The sequence below is a fragment of the Coccomyxa subellipsoidea genome (assembly GCF_000258705.1).
Source record: "Coccomyxa subellipsoidea C-169, whole genome shotgun sequence".
NCBI classification, from domain to species: Eukaryota; Viridiplantae; Chlorophyta; class Trebouxiophyceae; family Coccomyxaceae; genus Coccomyxa; species Coccomyxa subellipsoidea.
In genome coordinates, this window is record NW_005178038.1 from 1099682 (window position 1) to 1119252 (window position 19571).

Below are 19571 nucleotides of genomic sequence, written 5' to 3' on the forward strand. Positions count from 1 at the left end.
GAATTTTTACATGTCACTGCTTGGCATTCTGTCGCGGCCAAGCAGTGCCAAACTTCTATATTATCTAGTATATCTGTTGCTGCCTTCCATCAAAGAGCGGCTGCAAATCTCCATGCAGCCTCCTCGGCAATTTTGGCCGAGTTCTTTGTGAGGTCTGTGCCACACCAAAAGGTACTTGAGCAGTTGAAAAGTTGTACAATTGTATGAGATTCAAACTCGAAGTATTTTTTGCTTTCCGCACCTGTCATTCCTTTTAACAAGTTGACAGGCTTCCACTGAGCTCCATCCACATCACCACCAGGTACCAAGGGAGCACTAGGATCCACTGGAACAGCTGCCACCTGTCAAACATGATCTATGCACATGACAAAACCATTGCATATCTTGAGCAGACACGCTGCTTATTGAACAAGGACCCTGTTGCCATTGAATCCACTGTGTGCAGCAACAGAGACCAATGAAGGACAGTGGGCAGATCGGCAGCAGCCCTGCGCAGCGGTCGTGCCATGAAGCAGTGGCAATTGATCCAGTGAGCCACATGCATTGCCGTTACATGCACACCTCGACAATGGCATAGTGGAAAGCCAGGCGTCCGCTGTCCTCATAGACAATCACATCTGCAGCTGCAAAAGGCGTCGGCACCTCAAGGCCACTCGACAGGCCTCCTTCCCTCTCCTCAACCGCTCCAGCTGCGCACGCCAGACTCACTTCACACAAGGCGCCCTCTCAAGCAATGGATGAGCGTGTGTTGGCTTCCTGACAAGGCCTTACCTGTCTCCGGATCATTGCGCAGGTTCAAGCCAGTCTCCTCATATGCCTCTCTCACAGCACACTCGACCATTGTCTCGCCTGTGCCCACAGACAAGAATATGCCAGCTTTGCACACTATGAAACACGGCAATATATTAATGATATTGGCTCAGAATTGCACCCCAGATATCTCACCCACTTCCAGGCTGCCGCCAGGAAATGTCCACTTTCCCACTTCTGGTGCCTTTGCTCGGCGCACCAGTAGCACCTCAGTCTCTCCAGAACTGCCCTCAGAAGATGTCACCTTTCGCAGCGCCACCACCCCAATGCCCACCTGGACGTTGTGAGAGTCTTGAAAGGCGGCATGTTGCACTCACGCCTCCAAAGCAGCTGCCAATACATTCAGAAGGACTCATCTCAGAAGGTCTTTCGCTCCCACCCTAGGCTCGTCTGGGTACTGTCGGCTTCTGTTAGGGGCGACATCGTTTGTTCCCACAGCTGATCTAGAGATCGTGTGTCTGCTGCTCAGACCTGAGCATCTGCGCACAAGGGGCTGGCATGATGGGTTAAAGGACTTCCCATAGTCGACTCTACTGTGACACAATGATGAATCTGTAATGTTGGAAGTTGAACGATTCAAGATCTGGATGTGACTGCGTGCGAACAAGTGCTGAAGGTGAACTCGTCCACAGAATGCATGCCTGAATGCCATGGACACTCCTTATTTTTAATAAAGCCAATTCATCACAAGAATGACTACGCTGTGTGCATCTCAACCACGATTAATTTTGTTCGAAGGGAGGACCATGGATGAGTGCAAGATTGATGTGCACGCTGAAAGTCAAATATAGCACATGAAAGCCAAGATAGGACGACACTAAAACGTATACCGCGCGCTCTGCCACATTCTCAGTGAGTCGCTCACCATATGCTTGTATGTACTGTATAATTGATTTTAATACTTTCCCCGAGCCCAAAAGCCCTTTGCCGTTTGTTGGAGTGCTTCGATCCTTGCAATCTTACCTCGATGGATCCCAGATCGATGAGCCAGAGTACGTCCTTCGGCTGGACGTTTATCTCGTAGGAACCATTCTACTGGAACAAACGTAATAATGGGTTTGTTCTGCTGACTGTTAACGTGCTAGCCGACCTAGCTATCCTAGGGTTGTTTTGCAGATCGCCCCTTTATAACTCAGCCCTGTTTATTTTACAGCAATTGTTCTCGTCTCCCCTCAGGTGAGCGTGAATCTCATGAGATTTACGATCTTGGGGACTTCAAGCTAGTGGGTGGAACTACCTTAAGACAAGCCAAATTGGCTTACAAATCGTGGGGGACGCTGAATGCTGACAAAAGCAATGCCATAGTCTATCCCACGTGGTACTCAGGTGATTCCCCACCTTTATGCAAGCAACAAGCCTCGCTCTTGACTTGGGCAGCTGCAAATAGGCACATGATTGACCTCAGTCAATGCACAAGCTGGACATGCATGGCCGCAGGGCGCCACTGGGAGAATGACTGGCTGATAGGTCCCGGCATGGCATTGGACCCTGCCAAGTACTTCATCGTCGTCACCAACATGTTTGGCAATGGGCTTTCTTCAAGTCCCAGCAACACACCTCCCCCCTTTGATAGAGCGCGCTTCCCTCAGGTAATTAGCTGGCCTGCTCCCCACATCTGGTACTACTAGCCATGTTCCGTCCCTTTCACGGGGAAAGCAGGGATGCATCAATTGTAGACTGATCTGGCTCTGCCGTGTGGACAGGTAGCAGTTCAGGACAACGTTCGGGCGCAGCACCAACTGGTGACTGAGAAGTTTGGCATCACAACCCTCGAAGCCGTTGTTGGCTGGTCAATGGGAGCTGGCCAGACTTTCCAATGGGCTGTCAGGTGACGCTGACTTGATTAGCCAATCTTAACACCGCATGCGAGCGTGCATGCATGCATCAGCCAGGAAGCATGCGCTGATGAATAATTTCATGGTGCAGCTATCCTGACATGGTGAAGCGCATCCTGCCTTTCTGTGGGTCCGCTCGCACCAGTGAGCACAACAAGGTACCACCCCGTTTCCTGTTATCAACTGTCACATAGGTCTGATGTCCACCTACAGGGGCTGCATGCAGTTCATATATCAGTTGCTGCGCAAATCTTGAAACATGTGCGCTGCAGGTGTTTCTGGAAGGTGTGAAGGCTGCGTTGACGGCGGATGCCAAGTTCCAGGGAGGGTGGTACTCTCCTGGCGACCCTCCAGTGACGGGCTTGAGAGCCGCTGCACGTGTGTATGCAGGATGGGGATTCACCCAGGCCTTCTACTGGCACGAGGTGCTTATTTCCCAGCCATTGCTTATCAGTGCTGCACACCTCGTTTATGAGATAGCAGACAAGAGCGATATGTCTGTTGGCATGGGCGCTGTGACAGGAAGAAGCATCTTTTAAGAGCTACCCTGCAGCATCAAAATGGCAGCTCACAAAGGCCTGATCAATGAGCTTGACGTCGTGCAGAAATGGAGGGAGCTTGGTTACACCTCGCTGGAGGATTTCTTAGTGGGTTTCTGGGAGGGATTCTTTCTGGACAGGGACCCCAACAATCTGCTGACAATGCTGTCCACCTGGGCCAATGGCAACATAGGCAAGACCCCAGGATTCGATGGCAGCCTTGAAAAGGCCCTGGCATGCATCAAGGCACGTTTCTGCAACATTCGCCTGTTTTATATTGTCTTGCTCTGAATTGTTTTGAGCTTGTTGACTTGTCATGGAGACGTGGAGATGAGCTGGTCAAATGAGGTGAAGCATGAGCATTTCAGACGTGCGCGTGGGATGCAGGCCAAGGCGATAGTGATGCCAGCAGAGGTGGACCTGTACTTTCCAGTGGCTGACGAGGAGTATGAGGTCAGCCACATGAATGGTGCAGAGTTGCGAGTCATCCCTGGAGTATGGGGCCACTTTGCTGGCGGTGAGCCCTCCCTTGAGTTATTACATTGATTTCTCACACCAAACCGCATGTCTTGTCGTCCATCAAGACTGCGCGTTGCTTGATTAGCCTTGTGCATGCGGGCTGGGATTCAATTCCTGTAATAAAAAGACCCTCTGAGGCAGGCTCTATCTGATAGGATTTTGCGTGGCTGCTCTGCTGACAGGAGGTCTTTGGGATGAGGACACAAAGTTCATAGATGCCGCTCTCAAGGAGCTCCTGTCCAGCGAGGTCACCCACATCAGCGACATGGAAAGGCTGTCTCTTGGAGAGTAATCTTGATGAAATGCATGCGGGCGACCGCCATGTGACACAGTACTGATATTGTGCTAAGACATTTCGGAAGTATTTTGAAGCTGAACAAGCAGCCTAACATGTAGCTAGGCGCCAGTGGCGACTTGCCAAAGTGATTTGCCAGTACTGTACCAACTTAGGACGGAAAATTTTTTCCTTGAAGGCCTCAGACTTGCGCAAGCCTGCGTGCGAGTGCGAGCATGCGTATAGTATCTTAAGCTATTGTATCTTGAGCTATTCACTTTTCAAAAAAGGAGGATCGTCTACACATGTCCACTATCATGCACCTATTTGTGTATTACTGGCAGTGAGTAGCATTCAGCTAGAGCTAAATTTTTTTTTAATTTGTTAATTTACTATTTAATTATTAATTTATTCAATTAGCTAAATTTATGATCAGCTTCGAAGCTGGCCAGTGCTTTCAAAGCTCGCAGCAGCCTGCAGCTCTGTTGGAGGAGGCCTTAACCTGGGCAGATACAGCACCGATACGCTTCGCTCAGTGCTGAGAATTCAAGCAAAACCATTTCAGCACCAGCATGGGAAGGTGCATGCAAGATTACTCATCGTCATTAGTAACCACGATACCAGAAGCAGGCGGCTTTGACATTTCTTTGCGTTTTGGTGCGCAAATGTGGTCCATCTTTCCAAATTGTAATTGAAAAAGTGGTAAGTGTGCCATCGGTGGCGTTTGAGGTGTTCCTTGATCGAGAAGACACAGTAGTCGCGGTGCGAGTGATCGGGAGCACATCAATATGCCAGCACCTTTTGAGGTACCAGGCATCGTGGACAATGCCGACGGTTGGGGTCCCACAACAGTGCCAGAGCAACTAGAAGGATTGCCGTATGCTCCCTTTGGCAAGGGAGACAAAGTGGGAAGGATCTCAGACTTCACACAGACAGGCTTCAACAAATACGGAAGTAGGCTTCGTTTTCATAATTTCAGAATATGTTACTCTATGGTCATTTTGGATGCACCTTGTATTTCCCTAAAAGGATTTTGTGCTGAAGATTGCTGTGTATACAGATCGGTATGGTCAGAATCAGCCCACCGTTGCTGTCTTCAATTTCTTCCATAACGAAGACGTGCGTCCCTGCTCACATCACTTGGCTTGCAAACGTTGTGCTGCTTGCGATTCATGTCAAAGCCAGAATCAATGTTTGCATTCACAAAGCTGTGACGTAGAAGGAGTTGATGGAGTTTGTGCGGGTGCATCGTGCAGGAGGACAGCTTCCATCTGGTGGACAACAAGCCCGCGCAGAGGAAGCAGGGCATGCGGCGCTTCCAGCCCAACAGGTTCCAGCAGCGGAGGAATGAGCAGAACCAGCGGGGTGACATGCAGGTGCACCAGGACCGGCAGCCCAGGAAGCAGCAGAACAAGCGGCCGCAATTCTTCCACAGGAATGAGCAGCGGGTGCGTTTTCTGACTGCCATGCCCATCTCATTGCAGTCAGTCAGCTGGATGCCTCCTTTAACAGAACTTCTCCAAGGAGATCACAGACTGGTCGAATGTTGCCTCAGAGCCGCGCTGAAGAGGTTGCAGGACGTTTAAAGTGCTGCCTATCCATCAAATGAGTCAATTCGAAGGATTGCTCAGCTGATGGGACTGGCGTTGTGGGTGTGCAGCAAGTGGTGCACAGCTCGAGCGTGGACATTCGGCCGGAGTGGGTGGTGGTGGAGCAGATCCCCTTCACCAGCCTGACCAAGCTGAACTACCAGGCGCCCGCGCCTGAGGACCTGGCCTTCTGTGGGCAGCTGGAGTACTACGACAAGTCCTACGACCGCCTCACGCCCAAAACCGACAAGGCCCTCAAGAAGACCCCCCGCGCCTTCCGCTCTGTCACCACCTCCGACGACCCCGTCATCAGGCACGTCCCATACCCACAATTGCGCTTGTAGCTTTTTCTTTCTGCATGTCAGAGATCAGTCTATCTGGACTGCAAGGTCAAACTGTGATCCCACTGGCACTGGCTGCCTGGCCTTGCTCTGCATCCACACTGAATTTGCGCTTCTTAACTCAGCAACATGAGTCTGCAGTCGCCACCAATCAAAGCGATAAAGGCAGTCTGGCCTGACTCTTTGTTTTTTGATTTTTCCATTTATGCACGAGACCATGGCACGGTGGCATGGATGAGAAGCTGATATTAAGGATGCTGCGCAATGTCGAGTCTCAGGGCGCAATCTGCTGATTGGGTGACAGCGTTGTGTTGCGTCTTGCAGGCAGTACGCGAAGGAGGACGCGGCGCAGGTGTTTATCACCGACTCGCTGCTGACGACGCTCATGTGCACGCCGCGGTCGGTGTATTCGTGGGACATCCTGGTCACACGCGCGGCCGGCCGCCTCTTCTTTGACAAGCGCGACGGCTCGTCCCTGGACATGCTGACTGTGGCTGAGACGTCCCCCGAGGCCATCCCCGAGGACAAGGACAACATCAACGGCATGCAGCAGCTCTCCCTGGAGGCCACCGCCATTAACCAGAACTTCTCCCAGCAGGTGATGCCGGTTTCATGGGCAGCCCCTTTGGAGTCAGCCCCCTTTTTTCATCTGTGCTAGCACATGCCCACCAAGCTCTGGCTGGGAGGAGTGACGTCATGCAGCTGACAGACTTCACCCTCCTTTTCAAGTGCTATGGCGTGCAAGCTGTGATCGGCAATTAGGAAGCTTGGCAGTGTGGCAGTACTGTGGGTTCCAATTGCAAGGAGGTTATTGTTGCTGAATGCGCTGTGGGTGTGTGCAGGTGCTGTTGCAAGAGGGCAAGAAGCTGACGTACGACCAGCCCAACCCCTTCGTGGGAGAGGGCAACGAGGAGCTGGCAGCAGTCGCCTACAGGTCAGCCCCAACCCCTGACATGATTCCACAGAGCTTCAATCACCGCTCGTTGCTTTATCAGTCTAGCCTGTTGTGTCTTCGACAGATGTGTGGTGGCAAAAGTGTATCAAAGATGCTGCAGCTCCAGGGGAGTGACGAGGGTGTATGGGGACTGCAGGTATCGGAAGGTGAAGATGAATGATGAGGTGGACCTGGTGGTGCGGTGCGAGCTGGACGGTGTCATGAACTATAAGGGCCAGGACCAGCTGCTCTCCATCAAGGCCCTCAACGAATTTGACCCCAAGCTCACCGGTGCGCAGCGGCCCACTGCACTCCATTTTTCTGCCCCAGCTACCCTTCTGACCTTCTCTTCACTTTGACTTAATGGAATCCTCTACCTGCGTTTGCATGCATAGCCCCTGCGCTGCATTATGTCCAGCATTGATGCGAGGGCCAAGAGGTCAATTAGAGAGCTAAGCGGCATGCAGGTCATGCCCATGTAATTGTTGAACGTTTGAAATTTGGTTTGAAACTTGAAATTGAGAATGATGATGCGCGCAGGCGTGGACTGGCGGCAGAAGTTGGAGAACCAGCGGGGGGCGGTGCTGGCGACGGAGCTGAAGAACAACGCGAACAAGCTGGCCAAGTGGACGGCGGCGGCGCTCATCTCCGGGGCCGACATGATCAAGCTCGGCTACGTCTCTCGCGCCAGCCTGCGCGACAACCTCCACCACACCGTCCTTGGCACCCAGGTGATCACCCTCCCACTGCTCTGTGCAATATTTTCGCTGTGAGACTTACAGGCGCAGACGTGACACCTTTCGGTCTGCTGGCCGGGCTTTGAGGCGATGGCGCAGCAGTGCAGCTTCACCTGCGGGAGCAAGGTCTAGTTGGCGACTTGGGAGCATGTTCCCTGCTGCCTTCATATTATAGATTGCTTGATTGCCTGTAGCTGAGGCGTTAAGTGGCAAGTAAAGGGGAGATGAGGTTTTGCGGTTGTGCTGAGGCGGCGGGTGACGGCGGTGTGCAGGTGTGCAAGCCCAAGGACTTTGCGCAGCAGATAAATCTGAACATGGACAATTGCTGGGGCATTGTGCGCGCGCTGGTGGACCTGTGCATGAAGATGGAGGACGGCAAGTACCTCATCGTCAAGGACCCCAACAAGCAGCTGCTGCGCCTCTACTCTGTCCCCGAGGACGCCTTCCAGGAGAACTACAGCGAGGAGCCCATCCCAGACGCAGAGGAGGCCCCCATCGCGGACGAGCCCGCCAAGGCCGACGCTGCCGACGAGGAGTGATCTGGGCACTGAGTACTCTCGAGGCCTAAACAGGGTCGTGGTTTCCTTGAGTGGGATTGAATCTGGACATGGTTGTGATCTGGTGGCCTGTGGGGTGCCATCTGGCAGAGCATGGCTTACCTATTTGTGTGCAAGACTGCTGCCAGTTTCTGCATGTCTGGGGGCGGATGTGCGAGGGTGGTCCTCCCAAGTTTATGGAGGGACCATATTGTTGGCTCGCGCTCAGCTTTCAAGCGTGCTGGGCTGTCGCAGAGCCAGGCTGCAATGTGAGGATGCAGTCCCATTATGCCTAGATGATCTAGGTTTTGAGGCTGTTGGAGCAAAAGATTCGAATTCTCCAGAGTGTCCTGTGTTGTTACTAAGGCACCGGCGCCACATACGATATGAGCCAAGACGTGATCCAGTGTGCTGCCATTGTCAGGACCATGATCATGGGTGGACCCAGATTGAGGATATTTCAACGGGGTTGAAGCATTTCACAAGAAGTATATTGTACAATATTACAGATATGCCGACCACCAAAGTGTTTCCTACTCAAAATCTGTATTCCAGACATGAGCTATTGTAGCTTGTAAGGACTTCTAATCTACACAGTCTGCTGGTCCTATGTCCTATTAATGTGCCTTCATTTCATTACCTGCACGTTCCTGCATGTCATTCATTTGCATACTTAATGAGCGGGACACTGCATTAACATGTACACTGCTGAGGGCCCATGGGCCAATCATGTCCCAGAACAACCTGACTCTAAACCCTAGCAGACAATAGTGGCAGCAGCACAGCAGATCTGTGGGTACTGATGCAGCATTCTGAACACAACAGCTCATGCCGCATGCACAGCACGAGCTACCGAATAAATATACACTGAGACAGCTGCACAGGGAAAATCAATCAGCGCTGAGCAGGTATGCAGCAGGGAGCATTGTTGTGCAGCAGCTGAATGGTGGAGTGGGTGATGCCCTTGGAGACACAGTAGCTGGTTGCTGCCATCAGCACCTTGCACGCATCCTGCTCCTTCGCCACATTGAGATGTGTTGCCAGCAGAGGCACCCCCGGCTTCAGCGCCCACACATGCAAGTCGTGCACGCTCACCACTCCCTCGATCTGCACAGCCGCACAAAATCTGGATTTAAACTTCCACCATTAACATTCCGGTACAGTCTACTGCTCGGCACTGCAGTAGCAGGACCAGAAAGGCTTGCACCACCCATGAACTGTGTGCATCTACAGCTCTGATCCACGTCATGTACACTGCTGCCTACCTGTCAGGCATTTCTGATCGGGTCAGCCCTGTCCTTGATCAGGCTAAAGTCAATTATTTGTCTCCATGAGGCCCAATTGCATGTCTAACAGCCTTTAAAATATCAACAACTGGCTGACAGGGATGAAGGGCAGCAGCTGGCATTGTGAGGCGATGAGTCACCTTTTGGAGGTCTGCCTGGATGACATCAGCGTCCAGGGCGCGAGGCACTCGCTCCATGAGGATGTCGCTGATGTCACGCAGGATGCCCACGGTTGTAAAGAGCACGATGATGGCGAAGATGACCGTGCAGATGGGATCGGCTAGTAGCCACCAATGGCTGCCACCCTGCAAGGGCACGACAATATGATTCACAGTTGTCAGATGCTCAATGACATGGAAGAGCAGCTGACCTTGATCCCAATCCACCTTCACGTCTTTAATGAGGTCAGATTTTGTTGATGCAATGATCAGGTAAGTCATGCAGGACATTGAGTGTCAGTTTGCAGAGGATGAAGAGCTGCACGTGAGAACTTGCTGCATGTGAAACTTTGGAAGCAAGAGATGCAAGAATGGCTCATGCGCACCTCATTGCACCAGATGAGCACACTGGCAATGACGACGCCGATGCTCTGCACCAGGTCTCCCAACGCATGGATGATAGCTCCCCTCATGTTGATGTTCTCGCCATGCCCATGACTGTGCTGGTGGCCATGCCCACATGTGCCTCCCTTTGCATGGCCCTCTTCCTCATCCTGCACATCTTCATCAGTCTAATCACCATTGCTGTTTACACAATCTCCTTTAGGGACCACCGCTTCAAGCCTGCTGCAATGCCAGTAACGAGACACATGATGAAAGAGGACATGTGTTTGGATGACGAGCAGCATGTTAGAAGGTAGTCAAGCAGCGCACCCCTTGGCTGTGGTCATGGGAGTGGCTGTGGAAGTGGCCATGATGGTGGCCTCCCAAGATTGCAAAGAGGGTTATGTTGACTACAAGGCCAGCAACCGCCAGAATGAACATCACTGCACAGCAAGGAAATATCAGCAAATCATATATTCTGAAGCGATTATGTCATATTCAGGTGCTGATATGTCTGGACACCCACAGCTGTACAACAGTTGATCGAAACTTGGCCATTCAGGGTCCGGGTCAAGGGAGCACTCACGCTTGCCATTGATGGGGGTGGGATGAATGAAACGATTGACAGCTTCGTACAGCAGCGCCCCTGTGACTAGATATGTGCTCACCACCGATGCCAGGGCTCCCATCACCTCTATGCGATGGTAGCTGAAGCACAAACATGAAGCATGTCAATGCAGATCCCCATCTTGAGATGCATGGCATTGCCCCTTGATGAAAAGATTGCTACATGTGTCATGTCTCAGGCTGCAAAAAGGTAGAATGGGGCATCACCCAAATGTGTGCGTGCTCATGCTCTTCTTTGTTGCATATATGCTGGCAAACAGCGCCACGCCAAAGCCGCTTGTGTCTGACAGCAGGTGAGCAGCGTCTGTCATGATGGCGACACTGCATGGCAGATCAAGCACATCAGCATCTGCACAGCCTCTCTGCAGGTATCTGTGCATCTGAGCAGGCTGAGCTGATGTATCTTCAGGCCACAATGTCGCACAAGGCTGATTCAATGCTGCTGGACTGTACCTGTGAGCGATGAACCCTCCTACCACTTCCACCACCATGAAGATTGAGGCGATGACCAAAACCACAATAAGCTTGCATTGTATCTGCATGCAACCACTGCAAGCTCAGCAAGCTTCCATGCGAGATGACAACATGCACCGCATCACACATGCATTCGTTCTATCTGAGACTTGCACTTTCCTTCTGGATCTGCCCCAAGTTGTGAAGAATCACAAAGAGGGGTAGGCACATACCGCGCGAGTCTCTGTCTTGGCCTCTGAAGCTCCATCAGCCAGCTGACACGTTCCATTCTCACACTTTTCTGCGAGCACATCAGGCAAATCTAAAAGACATCTTGACATGCAAGATGTTGACTGGATCACCAAACACTCCTTAACACTCCAAGATGATGGGGTAATGACAGTCAACAACTTTCTCGGAAGTAAAGCAATATTCAGTGCATCACAAGTGACTTGCTATGACATCCAATTTCAGCATCAAAGGTGCAAGTCCGAGCGCGGGCAACATCCCAAGCCGCACCTGACACAGGACTTCGTTGTTGCAGGGTGTCGAGCAATGGCTCATGGAAAGTCTCCCTGGCCGGCGTTGCGGCCATCTTGGACCGCAGCACAAATATTCAGGTATCTATTGAGACACAATCAAGGATTCGTTTGAGAAAGACAAACGAGATCCTAGAAAATCTACTTATGCTGCAAAAATTACTGAATGTGAACGTAGTTCACATTGCACAGGAACGGCAAGGAGCCCTGGACATCAATTTGCAACTGCATGTATTGCAACGCATGGCAGGTATTGATTGACGCAGGCAGGATCGAGGCAGAAGGACGTATGATGTCACCTCCAGCGTCACAGGTGGCTCCCAGAGTGCCTCAATAGTAGAGGGTGGTGCGCCACAGCAGGCGTCAAAAGGAGAGCAGGTCCTAGGTTTTGTCTTCGGCATGAGCTTCGTTTACTTCTTCTCGTCAACTAGCAACCTTTATAGTCTCAAAGCAACTTCTAGCACGCCATAGCATAAAAATCCAACACGGGCCAATCAATGGATGCAGTCCCAACCGAGTAAGACTGATATAGTATTCAACCTGCAACCAATGAAGCTGGGCAACAACAGGGTGACTTCTTGGGAAGGCCCCGCGGCAGTGTCTGAAACTCGATGCCGCCACCCTAGACGCAAACTCAGTCAGCCAGCAATGCTGCTTGTACTATACAGATTACAAAGGAGAATTCAGGGATATACGTATTCGCATGCGGCAACAAGTCATCTGTTAATCGGTTCCATCTCTTCTTTCAAAACAGGGAAAGACAGCCAGGAAACACAGGTCAAAGACACTTGACAGGTGGCTTCTTTAAGGGGTGTCTATTTTGGCTCCTTCCTCACGTGATGGCGTAAAGCGCGCATGAGGGCGCATGCCACCGTACACAATCGTCCTGCTCTTCCTTGTTTCCGTGGCCCAGTGGAACACGAAGCCACACATCCACAGCACATTCCACAAATATGGGATCTTCGACCGCTCAGGCGGGGGCAGAACCCGATCGGAAGCCTGCATCGAACACGGTCGAGCCGAAGCTGCTGATCGAAAAGCCGGCGACTCTTTCTGGTGCGCGCGCACCTCGGCCCAAGATTCAGGCTGCTCATAAGCTCCCTGGATTAGATTCAATCAATATAGATAGGTCGACAACGACGTCACGCTATCTATTCCTTCTTTCTCGTACCACCCATTCGGAACGCCACAACAGATGTGGGATCTTTTTGGGGCCTGGGAACAAGAGCGATTCCACACGGCTTTTATTGAACTATACTGCCTCATCGCTGTATGTCGTTCCACAAAGAGTCGCGTACAGAGAAGGAGCGTATGAAAATGCCACCACGTGCTCGCACGATCCCTTGCTAACGGGAAGGGAAGGGAAGGGAACTTTCGTCACGCTCAGTGCTTGCAAAACCACACAAATGCAATGCTAAGTCAGGCGGCAACGGATTTTGGAATACATTCATACGACAGTTCAGGGCAGATCAAGAAGAGACAGCAGACCTTGGTCTCTGGAGTGTAGCTAGGGAGACAGAGGCAGCTGCCTCTGCCACCTGGTCAGCTTCTTGAAGTCATGAAATCATTTGTTCAGACAGTTCCGAGCATTTACATCTAGCCGTATAGGCTGAGTCCAAGACTTTGAGGCATTGGTCTTGTGCAGGCAAAATTAGCGGGCCGCCCAGGAACCAGTGGCTGCACCATGCCAAGGCTCTATTCACAGAGGGACACACCGCATGGGACTGCCTCCTCTCAGTGGCTTGCGCTCAGGTACAGTCCTGACTACATCTATCAATAGTCCGACAGTGATGTCCCTCATGCATTCTTTTGGTGCAGTGAGGCCTGCGAGAGGCTGGAGGACAGATGAAGGATGCTCACGCTCTGGGTGCTGTCTTGCAGATTGGACAAGTCATGCTCACCATGCCTCACAGCATGGCACTGCTGGGCATCAAAGAAGGGATTGTGGTGACCCTAGTCTCTGCTACTGCGGGTCTCTGGTGAGACTTCTTCCGTTCATTGGTCTGCATTTTGTTGCAGTCCCAGCCCTTTGCGCGCTAATCGGCACAGAAGAGGTTTGGCTGTAATCGTGCCATGTTTTCTAGGAAGTATCTTAAACACCTTATTATTGCAGGACAATGTTTCTGCTGGTGAGCTTGTACTTGGAGATGAAGGCCCGCCAGATCAAAGCAGGTGATTCTGAAAGCATTGGGGTCACTTCAATGCGTTGAGTGAGAAGGCTCTCTTGCTTCTCGATGAAAGGTCTCCTGTGCCATCATCTGAATTGTTGCCCTCCCTCCTCTGTGACAGGCCAGTGGTACGACGCGAGTGGGCATCGGCGGCAGGTCACACAGTATCACGAGGTAAGGCTTGTACTGACAATATCTAGTTGCAAGGACGCTTTGACCAGCCTGCTTCAAGGCCATTGCGTATGCCTGGTGCTTAACAGACCTTTGCAGCACCTGGCTAAACAGACGCACATGTGCTTACTTATAATACAAACGAAATTGAAGTGACCTGTGTGTGTGATCAGGTGATGGGTTACTGGGGGGGTCCAGTCCTCAAGTATGTTTCTCAGATTCTCATTGCAGTACATCTGATAGGCACTGGGACCTCCCAAGTAATTGCTTGTGCAGGCAACAATTATTCCATTGACCATTCTCACAGCAAGAGGTAGGTGCCTTTCTGTGACCTTGATATTCTGCTTGGGATCCTGTGTTTCATATCATTGGCATGCGCAAATGACCTCCCAACCATCTCTGTCAGCTTGGATTGCCAGTGTACAGAGATGGTTGTTCCAAGGTTAACAGGCAGGGAGTGTTTGAAACGCTGGACGGTTGTGCAGGTTCTATGCTCTTGTCTGGGGTGGAGTCCTCATGGTCTTCACGTTTGTGCCTTCATTCCGCCACTTCAGTGAGTCATTGTGTCCCTTCAAAGTGACAAATCAGGATCTGGTGTTCTGCTGCTTGTATTGTCAGAGCATGCAAGCTAGAAAACAAGAAAAATGCAAAGTGCTGATGCTGACTGACTGGTGAATGCTGTTCATGCAGGGGTCATCAATATCATTGCTCTGGTGGGAACTGCATACACAGGTAAAAGCCACATGTCAAGCCTCTCTGAGCATGGTGAAGTGGAAGGAATTTCATAGCCTACACACAATGAGTCAACCTTGTGCGTAGCAGCACACACTAGGTTTCATGCCAGTGCAAGCAGATCTGAGATGTGGTTGTGTGCAGCGTGGTACGTTGTCACCGAGGCAGCTATCAAGGGCGTCACACCTGGCGCAATAGATAGGCAAGCCTCCACTGAAAATTTCTCATCCGGCAAAAATTTGGCAGACGATGTGAACCCAGTTGCTCTCCAGCAAACAACTTCTAAAAGTGAGAAGGATCAGAGACCCGGCGCCCAGCATCGGCATGCATGCATGCAGGGACGCACATGCACACACAATGCATATGTTTCTGATACATCTGAGGCACTTATTGTATGCAATCAGGCCTCACAAGAACGCGCAGGACTTCTTCGTGGGTGCTGCCGTGCTGGGGGAGTTTGGCCACCCTATCGCTCTTGAAATGGCAGGTGCGTGATTCATACCCTGAATAATCTCTATACGGATTCTCTTTGTTGCATCCCCGCTTTTGAGCATCCCCTGGAAACGTATTTCAGCCATTTCCCGGCTCTGCAGATGCCATGCGCAACCAAGGAGCCTTCCAATGGGCATACTTCTTGGGATGGTAAGTGCTCTCAGCCCTTGGAAAACAACAAATTTGCTGAGCTTATGCACAGGAGTTTGTAAGCATGTCTTGCTGTACCACCCTCATCAGATGTCAATTGGATGTAATCTCCTGCAGGTTGTGGACCCTGACACTCATTCTCCCTCACTCCATTGCCGCAAACCTGGCATGGCCGGCTGAAGTTCTGGCTCAAGGTACTCTCGCAATCTCCAGTCACTTCATTGTGCCCCCACCCACACACAGCGGGTCTTTCCCAGGTGTATCACTGAGGGCTGCAGCTGATGGATTGGTGGACGCCACCCCTGACAGCCAGTGCTGCCATGGAGTGCTAAAAGATTCGTATGGCTTGCGCAGACAATATCTACAGCGTGCTGCCATACAGCATCTGGAAGGTCATCTCGGTGTGGCTCATGAACATCCACCAGCTTGTGGCCTTCTCCCTCTATGTCGGTGCGCCATTTCCACCTTTACAAGACCTCAGCAATAGTTGATGGCTGCATTTCGGTCAGTCACATAAATCCTCCCAATGCAGAGCCTATGGTGAGAGTGCGGAACTGCCAAGGATGCATGCATGCGTGCGTGAGGGACTTGAAAAGGTCACTCAAGGAGCTGAGCAGATGTGTCTTGCCTTTGCAGTGCCGCTGCTGTTCATGTGGGAGAAGCTGCTCCGGGTGCACAGCAAGCCCTGGTACATCCGCCTGCCACTGCGCCTGCCAGTCTGTGAGTCCCAGCATCCCTCTTGCTCTCCCAAAACGAAGTACAAAAGTCGATTATCCTCAGTGCACATGCATCCAATACCACAGTGCCACTGGGATTTGCAGGGCGTGCAATCTACATTTCATTCGCTGCGATGATCTGTCATTGAGAATGAATCTGACAGGCTTGAGCTGGTGAAACTGACAAATGTGTATGTGTGTGCAGCCCTGGCTCTCTACCTTATTGGAGTGGCCTTTCCGGTGCGCCCGCTGAGTGCCCTCATGTGACTGCCCATATGTCGCATAGACACCTACACTGTACTTTCTGGGGATCGATTATGTTGCCAAAAATATTGCCGATCAGTTTTGTCCCTCCTGCGCGCAGTTCTATGGGACCATCAATTCGCTGTACAAGGCGTTGGCAGAGCCCCTGACGGCATTTGTCTTCCCCTGCGCCGTCTACAGCTGGGTCTATCGCACCCCCTCTGCCCGTAACGGCGCTGTACTCAAGCCCTGGAAGTACGCTCCTACCCTTGTACAGTCTATCTGTCTTGTCTGAGCACCTGACTACACAGTGCAAACAACCCCACAGCACCATCTCCAAGATCTGCGCTGCAGTTACTATGCAGGCAGGCATGATCTAAGCACCCTGCTCAAATTCCGAAGCACAAGGGACTCTCAAGGTGCTCGTGCATGCAGGTTTCTGCGCAAGGCGAACTGGCTGCTGATCTGGGCCCTGAACATCTCCATTATCATCGTCTGGCTGTTCGGCCAGTTCGGATTTGGTGTCTACTTCTCCTCTCTGAAGCTCCACAACAACATCAGAAGTGAGCTCCCAGACTTTGCATGCTATGTGCAGTGCTTTGCGCTGTTTGGCTGATTACCATAATTCACAGCTTGTTCTGGGCAAATCTGAGTGGGGCATAATATTAGGTGGTTCTCCTTGTATGATGCAGATTGCAAGATGCCAAGATATTTCTGTTCGGGGCGCAGGCTTTGGGGTGTTTGCCGAATGCTACCAATGCAAAGCGCCTGCTCCAAAACTGCATGCACCTGCGCTAGCGCCCCATGCAGGCCACAACTTTACAGCTGGCGCACACCTGGCGCCAGCTTTTGCCCCGTACTCAGTGGCAAGCTCTCCGTTCAGCAGCCCTCTGGGGTGAAAACAGGCAGAAAACTGCCAGGTGCACCACATACAAAGACTTTCTGTATAGGCTATTGCTTACTGTAGTGTCTGCGCAGCATAGCAGAGTGATGACCCCACTTCAGCTCTTCACGACGATGGGATCAGAGCAGCATTTGCTTGTCGGCAGTCTGACTGGCCAGCGCACTGTGCTGCATGCGGTCATGGAGAGGTTATTACGTCTCCTGAAGTGTTGCACTAAAGACAGCACTTCAAAAGGACAACACTTCAAAGTGCTCACGATACAACCGATACAAGTATGTCCGGAAGGGCCTCGAAGTTTAGAAGGTTGGCAACAATCTTTTTTTATCAGGATTTATGAATTTTATATTTTTCAGTTTAATTCTGTTCATCGGGAATTTTTCTTCATTGGTAGGATGGTGCATGGCGGCCATGGTAGCCAGTGCTGATGTTGTATCGTATCAACTTTTTCAAATGTGTCCTGTACAAGATCTGCTGAAACCTTTAGTGTCTGCCTGCGTGGCTGACGATGCGTCTCTAGATCTAATGATATCTCCCCTTCAATATCCCACCATCCAAATGGTAGTTGCCCCTCATGAGGGCGTGAATCCTGTTGCATCGAGTGTGAGGGTGTTGTTTCAAGGCTAGACCATCCACAAGATAGCTTACTTAAGAGTGCTCATGCTTATTGCACCCACAGAAGAGATCAAAAGATACTGCTACGGCCGTCAAAGGAGAACAAGTGCATTCAACTCAGACTTCAGCTCCCATAGGATTAAAACAGTGGGACATTTTTGCTGTACAGCGGCTCCCATACTATGATAGTATCTGGGCCCCAAACCCACAAGAGCTGCAAGTGCTCTCTTTCAAGTACATCAGAAGAGATGAACAAGTCATCTGAAATAGAACCAATTTCTAAGTGCAAATAACGCTCATCTCCTGATTGCCACAAGGGATGTGCGGGATCTCAGGATCATGAAGGTTGACCTGCGCACCAGACGTTTACTTGGTAAAACTGCAGATGCGCAGGATCGTGCTTTACTGCCAAATCAAGCAGTGAGCCTTACCAGAAGAAGGCAACCACATTGACGAAGAGCACGCGCAGGCGCAGCGGCACAAATCTGTAGTTGATGAATGATGCGAGGGGCCACAGCTGCAGCACAGCACAACAGTGTCATCTTCTCAGTCATGCTGCTAGCAACTGACACCGTATACTAGGTAGAGACATGTGCTCCTGGATCAATTGTACTGGGCAGAATAAACAAGGATTGAGATGATGTGTATCCCTCACCCGCCAGCCATTCTTCTGGACTCTGGCAAAGTCGATGAACAGCTTTGCCCTTGTGAAGTCCCAGGACCGACCTGATCCACATTGACACAGCATGTCAGGTGAGTGTACAGTGATGTGTACAGCACCAGCAGGTGCAGTATCCAGATGGCTTGGTCCAAGCCAAGGTGACTGACAAACTCACCTTCAACGATGAACGCAATGTAGGTCATCAGCAGGGCGTTGTTGAGCGGCCCATAGCTTAGCTGATCCAGCAGCACCTTCTTGCACAGCGTTGCTGCATCCCTCTTGCCGCGGAAGATGCGCTCCAGAAAGGCTTGCCAGTAATGGTTGGCTGGCCCACTCCACACCAGCCCAAACACCTGTAGCATTTATTGTACCAAGTTTCCCCGTAGACATAGCGTTCTGCACTTTTACTCTCACTTCTTCTGCACAGGCACATCTTGGTTGCATGAATTCTGCAACGAACGCCAAATGTGAGTGATGGATGCCCACCGCCAGAGCAGCTGTCCTCCGCCAGTTCAGCGGCCCTTTCCATATCATCCTTTGAGCCACGACATCACTGAAGCCAGCTATGACAGAAGAAGTAATCGCCTGCACAGTAGGGTGGCCTTAAGAGGAAGATCAGCAGCAGAAAGAAGAAGCTCAAAAACAATACCTTGGCAGCCAGGTCACCTTTGTTCTCAGCGGATTCCTCTCCAGCTGCCTCAAGTACCTGTGCAATACCTTCACAGTATTATTAAATGCATATGTAAGTTGAGGAGTACGTGATAAGATGATTAACCGACACATTCCGTTTCACCTGTCCCATGCGAGCACCAGAACGCTGGGCCTGTCCTTCCGATCCCGACTGCTGCGGGCAGAAGGGGCAGCTGTCGAGCCCCTGGTGGTCTCTGTTCCTCCCATCTAGCTCGGTTTGCCACACTTTGCGTCTGTGATCGAGTCATGTCGTGAATCGAAACGTTTGCTGAGGTGGCTTATGTGGGCCAGCTCAGCTAGCAAGCAGCTTCCCTCAACGGCTCGAGAGATTGCCCAATTGCGAGAGGTTGATCGTGGTTGAATCCATGTAGATCGAGACAACTATTGTGGATAATTATCATTATATTTTGTAAGCTGCCTAATCTGCAAAAGACCCTTCATCGATCAATTTCATTCTATTGTCTGGCATCG

At 51.2% G+C, this 19571-nt stretch overlaps 6 protein-coding genes across 6 annotated transcripts; 3 read left to right on the plus strand and 3 right to left on the minus strand.

The window, feature by feature from the left end:
• Positions 1-89: 89 nt before the first annotated feature.
• Positions 90-1332, minus strand: COCSUDRAFT_83657 (hypothetical protein; the record flags this gene model as incomplete). The annotated part of the gene is made up of 6 exons (XM_005649452.1): positions 90-154; positions 277-355; positions 562-689; positions 772-849; positions 946-1084; positions 1282-1332. The coding sequence occupies 6 exons, from the start codon at positions 1330-1332 to the stop codon at positions 90-92; spliced, it is 540 nt and encodes a 179-aa protein (XP_005649509.1).
• On the plus strand, positions 458-3995 carry COCSUDRAFT_35986 (alpha/beta hydrolase protein; the record flags this gene model as incomplete). Its single annotated transcript, XM_005649072.1, has 9 exons — positions 458-529; positions 2007-2136; positions 2248-2399; positions 2514-2638; positions 2737-2803; positions 2918-3070; positions 3251-3430; positions 3572-3701; positions 3886-3995. 9 exons carry the CDS (start codon positions 458-460, stop codon positions 3993-3995), a joined length of 1119 nt encoding a protein of 372 aa, XP_005649129.1.
• Positions 3996-4765: 770 nt separating this feature from the next.
• On the plus strand, positions 4766-8709 carry COCSUDRAFT_53006 (eukaryotic translation initiation factor 3, subunit 7; the record flags this gene model as incomplete). Its single annotated transcript, XM_005649073.1, has 9 exons — positions 4766-4931; positions 5038-5096; positions 5234-5425; positions 5638-5879; positions 6232-6505; positions 6750-6841; positions 6999-7132; positions 7382-7572; positions 7851-8709. 9 exons carry the CDS (start codon positions 4766-4768, stop codon positions 8115-8117), a joined length of 1617 nt encoding a protein of 538 aa, XP_005649130.1. The 3' UTR covers positions 8118-8709.
• A 299-nt stretch (positions 8710-9008) lies between these two features.
• Positions 9009-11111, minus strand: COCSUDRAFT_14234 (cation efflux protein; the record flags this gene model as incomplete). Its single annotated transcript, XM_005649074.1, has 7 exons — positions 9009-9221; positions 9541-9705; positions 9945-10088; positions 10273-10385; positions 10529-10650; positions 10777-10890; positions 11023-11111. 7 exons carry the CDS (start codon positions 11109-11111, stop codon positions 9009-9011), a joined length of 960 nt encoding a protein of 319 aa, XP_005649131.1.
• A 1403-nt stretch (positions 11112-12514) lies between these two features.
• Positions 12515-17132, plus strand: COCSUDRAFT_40946 (hypothetical protein; the record flags this gene model as incomplete). Its single annotated transcript, XM_005649075.1, has 16 exons — positions 12515-12617; positions 13207-13313; positions 13443-13540; positions 13675-13733; positions 13851-13903; positions 14074-14105; positions 14386-14453; positions 14591-14632; positions 14777-14780; positions 15037-15119; positions 15629-15724; positions 15911-15994; positions 16196-16230; positions 16355-16488; positions 16669-16796; positions 16963-17132. 16 exons carry the CDS (start codon positions 12515-12517, stop codon positions 17130-17132), a joined length of 1296 nt encoding a protein of 431 aa, XP_005649132.1.
• Positions 17133-17912: 780 nt separating this feature from the next.
• COCSUDRAFT_65434 (hypothetical protein) lies at positions 17913-19318 on the minus strand. The gene is made up of 7 exons (XM_005649076.1): positions 19204-19318; positions 19077-19116; positions 18897-18995; positions 18586-18763; positions 18405-18475; positions 18181-18266; positions 17913-18100 (listed from the first exon to the last, which is right to left on the minus strand). Exons 1-7 carry the CDS (start codon positions 19305-19307, stop codon positions 18046-18048), a joined length of 633 nt encoding a protein of 210 aa, XP_005649133.1. The 5' UTR covers positions 19308-19318; the 3' UTR covers positions 17913-18045.
• Between the last annotated feature and the right edge of the window lie 253 nt (positions 19319-19571).

Coding starts and splice junctions, on each gene's coding strand:
- COCSUDRAFT_65434 (XM_005649076.1), bottom strand. CDS start 19,307: ATGGGAGGAACAGAGACCACCAGGGGCTCGACAGCTGCCCCTTCTGCC. Junction 18,996..19,076: donor GGAATCCGCTGAGAACAAAG/GTGACCTGGCTG, acceptor CCTACTGTGCAG/GCGATTACTTCTTCTGTCAT. Junction 18,101..18,180: donor AATGTGGTTGCCTTCTTCTG/GTAAGGCTCACT, acceptor TCTGGTGCGCAG/GTCAACCTTCATGATCCTGA.